General features: G+C 41.8%; 1 protein-coding gene across 1 annotated transcript; it reads right to left on the bottom strand.

Moving 5' to 3' along the window:
- Positions 1 to 7,325: 7,325 nt before the first annotated feature.
- Positions 7,326 to 12,634, bottom strand: calr (calreticulin). Its single transcript, XM_012825326.3, has 9 exons — positions 12,367 to 12,634; positions 11,781 to 11,882; positions 11,271 to 11,474; positions 10,840 to 10,934; positions 10,167 to 10,376; positions 9,801 to 9,914; positions 9,321 to 9,464; positions 8,984 to 9,076; positions 7,326 to 8,809 (listed from the first exon to the last, which is right to left on the bottom strand). The coding sequence occupies exons 1-9, from the start codon at positions 12,458 to 12,460 to the stop codon at positions 8,591 to 8,593; spliced, it is 1,275 nt and encodes a 424-aa protein (XP_012680780.1). The 5' UTR covers positions 12,461 to 12,634; the 3' UTR covers positions 7,326 to 8,590.
- Positions 12,635 to 13,382: the final 748 nt, after the last annotated feature.

The raw sequence follows: 13,382 nt of genomic DNA, 5'->3' as shown, positions 1-13,382 counted from the left end.
ATATTTTATTAGTTGTATATTGAGCTCATCTTGGGGATTGCTGTAGCTGTGTAATAGTACAGGTCATCCCCGATAGTGTCAGCCTTTTTTTAACAGCACCCTGTATTGGATGGGCCTTACCATGGAGGTCCCACATGTCTGTTTGTCTGTCTCCTGTGCCAGTTTTAGGTCGGTGGTGATTAGAAAATCATTAATTATGGAGTTGAGCATCACCTAAGGGGTAAAGTGAATGCAAAAATCAATAAATGATTCTATTAGTTGATTGATTTGTTTAGTGTTGGCGAAGAGAGAGAGAGCCTTGAGCCCACTTCTGACTTTATTCTCTATGTAAGTCTCGTTTGTAGAGCAATCAGAACACTCCCTCAACCACAGTAACGGCCTTAATTGCTTTGTCTCCAAAGACGATGCCTTTGGTTTACTCATTTGACTATAGTAGATCTTTGCCAATCTTTGCGTATCTAAGTGCAACCATTTGCATTTATAGGCAAGGTTATCTGATGGACTGAAGAGAGAAATTGTTTTACTAGTGAAATTCTCAGAGGGAAGGCAATAGCAGAAGCTCAAATCTAATTACATAAAACCTGGTGCGCTATAGCAGTTCTGCATGAAATTGTACTCTTTATGTAACTATTGAAATGATGAAAAAACAATCGTGCTTTCTGTTGCAAGTCCACAAATCCTTTCCAAACACGAATTATGTTGGGGGAATTTCCTGTATATGTGTCTGTACTGAGGATAAATATATATATATATATATATATAAACATAGCACAAAAAGTAAGTAATTTGTGTTTGGTAGATTATTTCTTTGTTGTAACAATGCTTCTCGGCAATACATCTTATACCGTTGGAAAGCCTGTTTATTTCCCTTTTATATGGTGCCACATTTGTAAGGAACATGCCTTTGTGGGATGAGCAGCAGAGCTGAGTATGTGAGTTGCGCCCATGAAAAATTTGCCAAAATTGCTAAATGCTAATTGCAAAATGCTAAACAGTTTATTCTTATGTTGGTATTCACTCTTGTTTTGAGTTGTTTAGTGGATTGGATAATTGAACTCTCGATCAGTAACAAGGAACAAACAAGACATATTGGCAATTTTACACTTTATCCATTTAATGGAGCATCAGGAGCGGGTGAAAGATCCATACGCAGCCACAACAGCCTGGCACCACCTCATCATGCTGGTCACCAACCTGGTCACACATTGCTGTGGGATGGCATTCCATTCCTCAACCAAGAGTCGTTGCAGATCAGCCATCGTGGTTGTGTTGGTCACTAACACCTACAGCACGCCCAAGCTGATACCAAAAGTGTTCAATTGGGTTGAGGTCTGGACTCATGGCAGGCCATTCCATTCTCTCCCTGATAGTGTATTAAATGAATAAAGTGTAAAATTGCCAATATTTCTTGTTTGTTCCCTGTTACTGATCGAGAGTTCAATCATCCAATCCAACAAACAACTCAAAACAAGAGTGAATACCAACAGGAGAATAGGATCATTTTGGCACATTTTTCATGGGCGCAACCCACATACTTAGCTGTGCTGCTCATCCCACAAATACATGTTCCTTACAAATGTGGCACCATTTAAAAGGGAAATAAACAGGCTTTCCAACGGTATAAGATGTATTGCCGAGAAGCATTGACCGTGGTTACATGGATTCGAATAACTGCCTTAGTCGGACTGAAATCGCATTATCCGTTTCATGTAAGCACCTTAGTCGGATCGTAGTCGGACCGCACATAGTCGGACTAACACCCCTGGATAACTCGATCCGATCCAGTTGATAGTTCGACTATTGCGGCATGTAACGGTGAATTGGATAAGGAACTGGACTTTGCGTCTTTGCGCATGCTTGAGATCCCGCCGCCATCCTCCCTCCCTCCCTGCCAGGTCGTGACCCGGAAGACGAAAGAGACGATACGTTGTCTCAGCTGTTCATACTAATGACACGTTTATTTATGAATATCCTGCAGACTGTCTCACAAGCTTATTCTTGTTGACTATGAACAAACATAACAGAAGAGGTCCGAAGATATGAGTACCTTTACAACCCCTCCTTAAAAACGTATAAGGACGTTCAAATTACGATACTTATGTGGTGCCAGTGTTGACAAAAACGTTGACTGCGACTGTTTGGACAGAGCGCGCTAATTCACCGAACAAATACTTTCATATTAATTTCCCACCACTTGTTAGTCATGTCATCCATTCATATCGATGTGAATCAATCAATACTAATACATCTTTAACTGTGATGTGTTTTTGTTTCATTTCACAACGTATTTACTGTATAATCAACGATAGCAGGTGCCCGCTTGTAAACAGTCCACATTTTATTTGCTTAAAACACACAGCAGTACTGTCAAATCAGAAAGCAAATCAGCTGTTAAAGGGCTGTTACCTGACCAAATACCTTTCAAACTCGGTGATAGTATTCACAACTAATTTGTTCTTCATTCTATCAAATATGATGAAGTGTGGTCCGCGACGGCCACAAGTAAATTATTGCGACATTTCTACGACATTATTGCGACATGGAGCAGGGTTCCAGATGCTTTGCCTTGCGCATTGTCATATCTATAACTAGCCTACTGGTACGTACAAAAGGAGAGCCCGCGAAAATCATGTGTGCGCTAACAATTGTCTGGCGCCAGGTCTTGGGTAGGAGGCATGTTGTTCCGGGGATATTTAGTTAAATGGTCCGCGAATTTTTATTGGCTAAGTGGTCCTTGGTCTGAAAAAGTTTGAGAAACACTGCTTTATAGACAATAACGATCATACACTCCCATTGCACTCAAACAACCACACTCAAACGAGGAGATATTGTATCAATTAGCCTATTAAGTACTGTATTTATTGATTGCAAAGAGTTCAACGTTACAGCAACATAACTTTGCTCCGGTCGCTAAATCTGATATATCCGTGTGCATCATCGCTCTCCCTCTCTCTCTCTGCCACACCCACCCTGTAACCTACGTGTTTATACATTATAGAAGCAAGAACATTATATTGTAACAAATCACGGAAGCGTGGTATATTTGTTATGGCTTTTTATTAAACACAACACACTGTCACAATGGCACGGGCTTTATGCCCACGAACAGACTGTGCTACCGTCACCCACCTGTATAAGCTCTGTCCCAACACAGAACAACGACATGTAATTAGAACGGTAAGGAACATATAGCCTAGGGAACGTCATGCATAACATAAAGTATAACAGTATGCGCCCGCTGCACGGCATTACGGGGCGACTATGCCGACACGTTATAATATTCTGGTTTAAAGTTAATGCTTGTGAAATCAGCTGTCACTCGACTATTACCTGACCAATATCTGTCAAACTCGGTCATAGAAAAATATCATGAATGCATATTTATTACGATGGGGAAACTATAAAATCGGAGTACGGACAACTAATGCCCAGCGTTGACGATGCAGATATAGAGCTGGAAACAGCTAAATGACCTACAGCCCAAATGCAGTGAGCTTTATCAAGCCCTGGAAAGTTCGGCACATTTGCCCGTTTCCACAGCGTCTGCTGAGCGGTCATTCAGTACAATGGGGCGTCTTAAGACATATCTTACGAAGTACGATGACTGACAAAAGACTGACTGGACTTGCTCTTATGAATATTCACACAGATTTGGAAATCGACAGCGAAGAAGTACTTAAACAATTTGATGCAACTGGCAGAAGGGCAATGCGTTTTGGCTGTAACCCATTATTTGCGCGCGTGTGTGAATGTGCATGCGTTTCTCTCGCCTTTTATCTTTCACCTTTGAATAATGTAACTTATAAACACATCGGCCTGGCAGAAACAAACAAACAAACAAACAAACAAACAACCCAAGAGGCAACACGCATTTCTGGACCGATGAACAGACGCGATTCATGCTCAATCAACTGTTGTTGTTATTGGTAGTGGTGAAGAGGTCAAGCGGAAAGGGCTGTATCACCACTAGTTGTAATAAAAACAGCGCCACCTATCGTATCGGATATGACATGCTTTCGGCCAATGATTCGATTTATTCACTGCCATGTACATTGGGATAATAGCACCTACCCTCGAAAGAAAGCATAGTCCGACTAAGCAAAGATTCGAATTATACCATCATGTAAACACACTCAGCTTAATAACAACAACAGTTGATTGAGCATGTTTACATGATTGAGACCGAGTTTGACAGGTATTGGTCAGGTAATAGTCGAGTGACAGCTGATTTCACAAGCATTAACTTTAAACCAGAATATTATAACGTGTCGGCATAGTCGCCCCGTAATGCCGTGCAGCGGGCGCATACTGTTATACTTTATGTTATGCATGACGTTCCCTAGGCTATATGTTCCTTACCGTTCTAATTACATGTCGTTGTTCTGTGTTGGGACAGAGCTTATACAGGTGGGTGACGGTAGCACAGTCTGTTCGTGGGCATAAAGCCCGTGCCATTGTGACAGTGTGTTGTGTTTAATAAAAAGCCATAACAAATATACCACGCTTCCGTGATTTGTTACAATATAATGGTCTTGCTTCTATAATGTATAAACACGTAGGTTACAGGGTGGGTGTGGCAGAGAGAGAGAGGGAGAGCGATGATGCACACGGATATATCAGATTTAGCGACCAGAGCAAAGTTATGTTGCTGTAACGTTGAACTCTTTGCAATCAATAAATACAGTACTTAATAGGCTAATTGATACAATATCTCCTCGTTTGAGTGTGGTTGTTTGAGTGCAATGGGAGTGTATGATCGTTATTGTCTATAAAGCAGTGTTTCTCAAACTTTTTCAGACCAAGGACCACTTAGCCAATAAAAATTCGCGGACCATTTAACTAAATATCCCCGGAACAACATGCCTCCTACCCAAGACCTGGCGCCAGACAATTGTTAGCGCACACATGATTTTCGCGGGCTCTCCTTTTGTACGTACCAGTAGGCTAGTTATAGATATGACAATGCGCAAGGCAAAGCATCTGGAACCCTGCTCCATGTCGCAATAATGTCGTAGAAATGTCGCAATAATTTACTTGTGGCCGTCGCGGACCACACTTCATCATATTTGATAGAATGAAGAACAAATTAGTTGTGAATACTATCACCGAGTTTGAAAGGTATTTGGTCAGGTAACAGCCCTTTAACAGCTGATTTGCTTTCTGATTTGACAGTACTGCTGTGTGTTTTAAGCAAATAAAATGTGGACTGTTTACAAGCGGGCACCTGCTATCGTTGATTATACAGTAAATACGTTGTGAAATGAAACAAAAACACATCACAGTTAAAGATGTATTAGTATTGATTGATTCACATCGATATGAATGGATGACATGACTAACAAGTGGTGGGAAATTAATATGAAAGTATTTGTTCGGTGAATTAGCGCGCTCTGTCCAAACAGTCGCAGTCAACGTTTTTGTCAACACTGGCACCACATAAGTATCGTAATTTGAACGTCCTTATACGTTTTTAAGGAGGGGTTGTAAAGGTACTCATATCTTCGGACCTCTTCTGTTATGTTTGTTCATAGTCAACAAGAATAAGCTTGTGAGACAGTCTGCAGGATATTCATAAATAAACGTGTCATTAGTATGAACAGCTGAGACAACGTATCGTCTCTTTCGTCTTCCGGGTCACGACCTGGCAGGGAGGGAGGGAGGATGGCGGCGGGATCTCAAGCATGCGCAAAGACGCAAAGTCCAGTTCCTTATCCAATTCACCGTTACATGCCGCAATAGTCGAACTATCAACTGGATCGGATCGAGTTATCCAGGGGTGTTAGTCCGACTATGTGCGGTCCGACTACGATCCGACTAAGGTGCTTACATGAAACGGATAATGCGATTTCAGTCCGACTAAGGCAGTTATTCGAATTCATGTAACCACGGTCACTTGATTGTTACAACAAAGAAATAATCTACAAAACACAAATTTCCTTACTTTTTGTGCTATGTTTATATATATATACACACACAATATATATATATATTGAGAAGTAGGTAATAGTCCTTACTTTTGTCCTCAGACAGCAATTCCAGTTAAACAAAGACTTAATGCCAGCTACATTAACACTGGAAGTAATCAAGCAAGTTTACCTCACACTCACTTTGTGCTTTGTTCCACAGTTTCTAGAGCGCTGGGCAGCACTAGCTGATCTTTGTTTTGTACCACCTTAGCTTCATCTTGCCCTAGTTATCAGGCTGCCTGGCAGTGGGGTCTGGAATGTGTTCCCTATGCAGATTGAGGGGTTATTTTATATAGAGGAATAGCTTTGTTTGTATTGTAAAAACCACAAAATCTTGTGTGCCCTTCAGAATGTTATAAAATTATATTTCCTTCCTCTGTGCAGTTTGGCTGTGTTCCTCTGTGGTAAGTTTCACAGCACCAAATGAAACTGCAAACGCCCCCCTCCATCGCACATATCAACCTTTCATTTTGAAACCGCAAACGCCCCCCCTTCCATCTTACATATTGACTTTTCACTTTTCATTGGAATTTTGTACATCATAAGTCTCTGCTCATGACCTCTATCTATTGTGTTTGACACGTTCATGCTATTTCTCAATATTTTAATCATTTGACAAAATATGTGATTATGACAAAGTACTACGTGACTAAAGTACATTCAGAAAGCACTTGTTTTCAGCTCCACATGTCAATACTCAGTCCACAGCCAGCATTCAACAGTATTTGCATTAAGGGTGGATAATATTTGAATCTGCACATTACATAGGGGTTGATAATAGAAAAACAATTCAATGCCATTCCTCAACATGAATATTGGTATTACAGGCACAATAAACATAAACGGGTTTCATTATGCATCTTTGACAATCTCAGAATAATGTGCGACAAAGCCAAACGTAACTCAGGTTGGAGGTGACATCACCACATACCTCTCAGCCTTCTTGCATCCTCTAGTGGGACTTCGCAGAACTGCATGCTGCACCAGTGTTGACCAACTTGTTCTTGTGTGCAAAGCTGCCACAAGATGTGGAGGAGAAAAGGGAATCATGTATCATGTTCCAGACTGCCAGAGACTGTTAGCTCGACAATAGTTTAAGCTTAACCTGATCTGTAGATTTCAGCAGGCCAGCCAGTGGAAGGAAACATATCAAAGTGAACTCTTGCATTTAATGACAGGAAGGAGAATACTGCTTTAGTGTTCATATCAAATTGAGTACAGGCATTTCAATTAGATAATACCCACAGGTTGTTTTTTTGCCCATAGCAGTAACCACACAAAAATGTAACTGACAACTGTCAACCTAAAAATCTCTCACACACAATTGACAACCGCTAGCACTCAAAGACACACAGAATATCTTCTTTTTTTTAATTTTATTATTGGACAGTTACTTACAGTACCCACTGAATCCCACTCCACCTCGTACAGTTAATGCAATGAGCATACTCCCCTATCCAACACAAAATAGTACAAAATAGATCTCCAAAACAAACTAACACACAAACAAAAACAAAAATTCCTGTCGCTGGCTGAACTATGTGGTTGAGTGCAGCAGTGCATATTCAGGTCAGAATCAGGAGGCAGGTAGAGGATAAGACGGGACAAACGAGACACACGTCTCCCCCATTAAATGAAAGAGATGCGAAGGCTCAATAGGAGGCTGTGGCAGAGCTCAGAGCATAAAGAAAAAGTAGAGGAAAGGATGGTGCGTAGAGGGACACAGATGAAGAGGTTGCGAAGAAGATGTATTGCTCTGTGGATGCGGTGGAGGTGGAGGGTAAAAAGCTGACATTCTCTGAGAGAAGGTGAGTTGAAACTCAGATCTTCATTTAACTGCGAGAAAGCGACACATGAATCGTGTGAAAAGTGTTCTCTCTGTTTACCTAGCCTACACCAGGCCCAGAGATTATCCTCTTTTTGCAGTTTGAGTAAAAAACATGATTTATAACAATAATTATGTTATAAGTTCATAACAATAATTATATAAAAGTTGTGATGTATGCTTGCAGATGACACTATAGCCACAGGCTAGATAACATAATAAGCTAGGGCCCTAGGATCAGAAGATTAACACATGTGAGAACAATGAGGTATAAGTAGTGTCTGAGAATCTGAGTCCGTTATCTAGTGTCATTTTTCATTTTAATAGATGTTAGAGCAAAAATCAATGATGTTCTTTCTGTAAATTGACACCCCTGAATGAGACAGAATATTCTTAATTAGCTTAAATGTCATTAAGGACATATGACTTTGCCTCTAAATCCTCTACTCCTCTTGTCCCTGCCTCAAACCAATGTTTCACCTGTTTTTAATCAGATGATCATTGTGTTAAATTCCATGTTTGACCAAATGAGTTCTTTTTAAAGTTACATATATTTAAATATAATTTGCTGAAAACAAAACAAAACAAAAACAAACAAAATTTCACAAAATAAAACAACCACTAGAACCAAACCCAACGAGCCAACCCGAGCCCATGTCCTCCCCAAAAAAGGCTGTCGTTAGTAAAAGGAATGTCCAGCACAGTGTGGTCCTCTGCCGTACCCATCCCCCCCCCTCCCGCCACCCCTCACCCCGTTCCCCTCGGTGGGCCTCTCTCTCCCCCAGTCCCTGGGCCCCCTCTATAGCTCATCCTTCAGTTGAGAGTCTGTGTCTTCCTCTTTGTCCTCCTCCTCTTCTTCTTCTTCATCCTCCTCCTCCTCTTCTTCCTCCTCCTCCTCCTCTTCCTTCTCGTCTTCCTCCTCCTCCTCCTTGGTTTCCTCCTTCCTCTTCTCCTCCTCCTCCTCACGCTTCTTTCTCTCCTCCTCCTCCTGGCTCTCTTTCATCTTTTTCTCAGGGCCCTGTTATGGAAGGAGTGAAATATTTGTAAACACATAAACTCAGAGAATCTAGAGTTACAGGGGACATAATACATCGTGGTCATAGCAAAAGTTCACTTTTAGAAACCTCTTCTTATATTGTATTTCCAATACATCAGCTAAACAAAAATTCTACTCCCATGTCCTCTGGCTTACCTTGGTTGCCCCCCATGTCTCCTCTCCAACTTCCTCTGCCAGCTTTGGGTCGTTGGTGATGAGGAAGTTGTCAAAGACGGTGCCAGACTTGACCTATGGAGGTGAAGGGGGAAACAAAAGACCATCAGTTGACGTCACTTTTAAATCAAACAAAAGTCATTCCAGAGCTTATCTTTTCCCACCGAGCTTGCCTTGCCTTTGTTAGCTTTGTGAGATTCGCATTAACCTGTGAATAGCGTCCTAATCAATCCCAATATGAGAACTAGCATCCGGTCACCATCTCATTACAACCCACTTTGTGTGATGAATGTAGAGTCTGGGACCCAAATGACCTTACCTGCCACAGGTCCAGTCCAAGGACTCCAAAGCTGTCATACTTGTAGATCTCAGAGTCAGGGATGTACTCAGGGTTGTCCATCTCAGGGTGGACCCATTTGCCCTTGAAGGCAGGGTTATCAATCTGTTTGGGCTTCCACTCACCCTGTTAAGCAAAAAAACAAGCAAAAAGAAAAAAAAGAAATGCAGATAAGGTCTCTGTCAGATTTGGATTATCACAACAGCAAACAAAACAAACCTGTTGTTTGCTTCTAATCTCACATTCTGGGCGTGCTGCTCACAAAAAGAACAGCCAATTCATGGCCAGCTACTTGGCTGGAACTTTGAGAGGGTGACGTTAAGTCACTACCACTTACATTTCAGCGCTGGACTTCGTTGCATGGTGTAGTGCAGTTACTGAATACCCAGCTACACACTGAACCTCAGAATCAAAACTGATATTAGAATTAAAACAAAGAAAACAGAATGATGCCACACCCACCTTGTACTCAGGGTTGGTGATCATGGGGGGTTCCCACTCGCCATCCATCTCGTCATCCCAGTCGTCAGGTTTCTTGGCATCAGGGTCGGGGATGTTCTCAGACTTGTCCCAGTCCTGTGCCAGGGTAAGAGGAAAAAATACAAACAAACAAAAAAAACTTACACCAAACATCCTTCACACTGAGACTGATGATGAAGAAACCTACAATTCAGTCAACATGATGCAGTCAGTCGGAGGTATATTTACAGCCAAGGAGTGTGTGTGTGTGTGTGCGTGAGGGAGAGCAAGTGAGTAATAGTGTTCATAATAAGAGAGTACAACAGTATGTGTTTTGTGTACTAGGAGACCCTCTGAAGGGTAGCTGACCTCAGGCTTGGCGTCCTCGGGGTCATCAACCTTCTCCCGCTCATCCCAGTCCTCTGGCTTTTTGGCCTCGGGGTCCTTAATCTTTTTGGTTGGCAGGAGGTCCCAGTCGTCCTCCAGGCTGCCTGACTCCACTTTCTTGTTGTCGATCTTCACCTCGTAGGTGTTGTCTGGGTTGACGACCAGAGTGTACAGGTGGGTGTACTCATCGTCCTAGAGATAAGGGTCAGAGGAAAACCTGGCATTAGAGCGGTGTTTGATAACTGGGTGTGTGAGTTTTAGAGTCGTTTCTCCGGAGACGCCATTGTTCCAGAATTAGCTCACTGGTAACTTGATGAACAGATTAAAGCCTTCAAGCTGTTCATTGTAATGAAGGGGGGAAAGGCCATTCACATTGCCCTTGCTTTTGCTAAGCTTACTGTTACTTTATCAAAATAATGACGGAAAACTAAGATTATGGCCTTTGGGATGTACAAACAGACGGACAGAGAGACAGACACGGTAATCAAAATGCTGTGATACCGAGGTAAAGCACTGCCTTGATGATAAAGTGTTTACTGATACCCTCCCCCTTTTCCCCACAAAACTGTTCTTCAAGTCATTGCTTGCGTCATCTTGATATTGAGCTGCAAATGGTTTTGCTGTCAAGACCGCATAGGCCTGTAAGCAGTCTCACCTTGCATCTGATGTCTTTGTTGATCAAGTGGTTCTTGCCCTTGTAGTTAAAGATCACATGGACCTTCTTAGTTCCAGGGCCACAGATGTCAGGTCCTAAAGGTGTTTCAGAATGAAACATTAATTTCACACACAATTGTAGAGCTGAGGGATTTTTGGGAATTAAAACTAGTAATGAGGTCAAGTCTTAAGGTCCTGCAAGTGGAAATACAATTACGGTGCAAAAATGAGTATAATTTCTGAAATGGTTTTAGGATGATGCTTAAATATATAAAATAATACTTGCCATCTTAAATTACCTAAACTAGTCACACTGCTAAGAAATATAGTACCTCCAATCATTAGCCAAGATCCACACCTCCATTTATGAAGTCATGCTATTCACATCATAGTTAAGTCATAGTCTGGAGAGAACCAAGTGCAGACATTTACCAAACATGATGTTGTACTCTGAGTCTCCGTGCATGCTGTCCTGTTTCAGGGCGGATGGGAAGAGTTTGATGTAGCCCCCACCACAGTCGATGTTCTGCTCGTGCTTCACGGTAAACTGGATAACCAGTGGCTGACCCTTGTTGCTGAAGTCCTCAAAGCGGGATGAGAGGGAGTAGAAGCGGGCGTCCTGGCTGGACTGAAGGCCTTTAGGGGCAAAATGAGTTAGTCCACAACTATTTGAATTCAACTGTACAGTTTACCCCGTCACAGTTGACACAAGAAGGTCTTGGCTTAGGCGTAGTGATCCAGACACTATTTGGCTTGACTGTGCCACTATGGTGTGGCAGCAAGGATTGTGATGACCAGTCTTGTCATCTTATGTTAAGACATTTGGACAATTGTCAAATTATTGAAATGTGGATGTATCAGATTGAAATGAAAAGATTAAGTATTCCTATTCTTCGCTTTTCGTAGCATACCATGCTGGTCCTAATTGTCAGAAACACTCACCTTTATCCTTCTCCGAGTCACCATAGAATTTTCCAGCAGACAGCACAAACTTCCCGTAGTCGGATTTGTGTTTGGACTCAGCCCATCGGCTCTGCCAGGCGTCTACAACAGACGAATATCATAGCTGATGGTTATTGAGTAAAAGCATGTCTTGGGCCTGCTCGAAAAACTAAAGGAGGACATTATTTTAAGAGAAAAGGGGGCTTTGTGTGTCAACTGATACCATGTAGAAAAGATAAGGAACCAACTGCTAACTTGAATGGTGTGTATAGAGCAATACAAGGTTAAACAAATAAGAGTGTGTAGGCTAGTCTAACAGCGTTAATTTGTGGCAAGAAACCACACAACCAAATACCTGACTGTACTGTAACCATACGAATAGAGCAGACAGGCTGACATTAGCTAAGCTAACATTAATGCAGTAAAGCTACATCCAGCCGACTATGAGAAAAACACCAGGGAGACACTATAGCAAACCAATTTGTTCAACATTTATATGCATCTCATCTTAGGTAAACAACGGTGTTCAACTAGTATTTCGTTGACAGATATGCTTAACGAAAATAAAACATATGCTAGAACTTACCCCCATCGTCAAACTGTTCTCGGAAATACACAGATGATTCTGCAGCTACCAAAGCGGCAGAAATTACTATGACCAGTAAGGTTAACGTGGTCATGTTTACGCTGGGCTCTTTCTACGCAACGGGCAGTAGAAACAATGCAAATATTTAAATATAATCGGGCTCTGGCATGTATTACAAACACATGCACAGCTCCAAGCTTCTGATTTCCCTAGGCGTGAGTTGGAATATCCTTCACTGTTCACATTAGCAAAGGCTCTCCTCTCCTCTCAGAACAGATGTCTGCTTCTCATTGGTCGACAGCTAGTGAAGACACCGGCGCCGACTCCAGCCAATCACTGAGAAGTTGTTTGGACCAATGTGAGCCGACCACGCGTTTGGCTGACACATCACTCTCGCATCACGTATAGGTCTATGATCCAATCCATCGCAGAGATATGAGGTTACACACTCACGTTTTAAATCAATCGATGGACCAATACACTAAAGCCATGCAAACGAGCCGAAACATTGCTCCCAATCAAATGCGACCACAGGTAAGAGCAATGGGGTTTAAAAGAAAAGCACAATTTACAGCAACTTGACAATTCACCAGCCAGCCTTATTTATTTCCCCACATTTCCCCTCCCAGTCCCCTTGATAAGTCACATGAAGACCAATGGACATCACAATGGACATCACAGATATTTCAATGGTTCTCGATACAAGGCTTATAACAAGGCATACAAAATGATCCACTTGTCAGGTCTCAGAGTTGGGTCTCATTTAAAGTCCACAGCCACATTTCAAATGCCACCTTGCTAGCCAAAGACAGAAAAAACTAAACTTTAAGGTGGTAATGTCATAAGAATATTATGCATTATTCTTATACGATTTGATCTTTTTGTCATATAAATACCTACATTGAGGTAACAATGCTCTTAAGCATTAATGAAATAAATATTCCATCATGTTTAGAAACGGTACATTCCAGTAACACCGATCGTTAGCCTATTCCCCAACCATATAAAATACATCA

The sequence above is a fragment of the Clupea harengus genome, chromosome 10 (genome assembly GCF_900700415.2).
Source record: "Clupea harengus chromosome 10, Ch_v2.0.2, whole genome shotgun sequence".
NCBI classification, from domain to species: domain Eukaryota; kingdom Metazoa; phylum Chordata; class Actinopteri; order Clupeiformes; family Clupeidae; genus Clupea; species Clupea harengus.
This window is presented reverse-complemented; position numbering and strand designations above follow the sequence as displayed.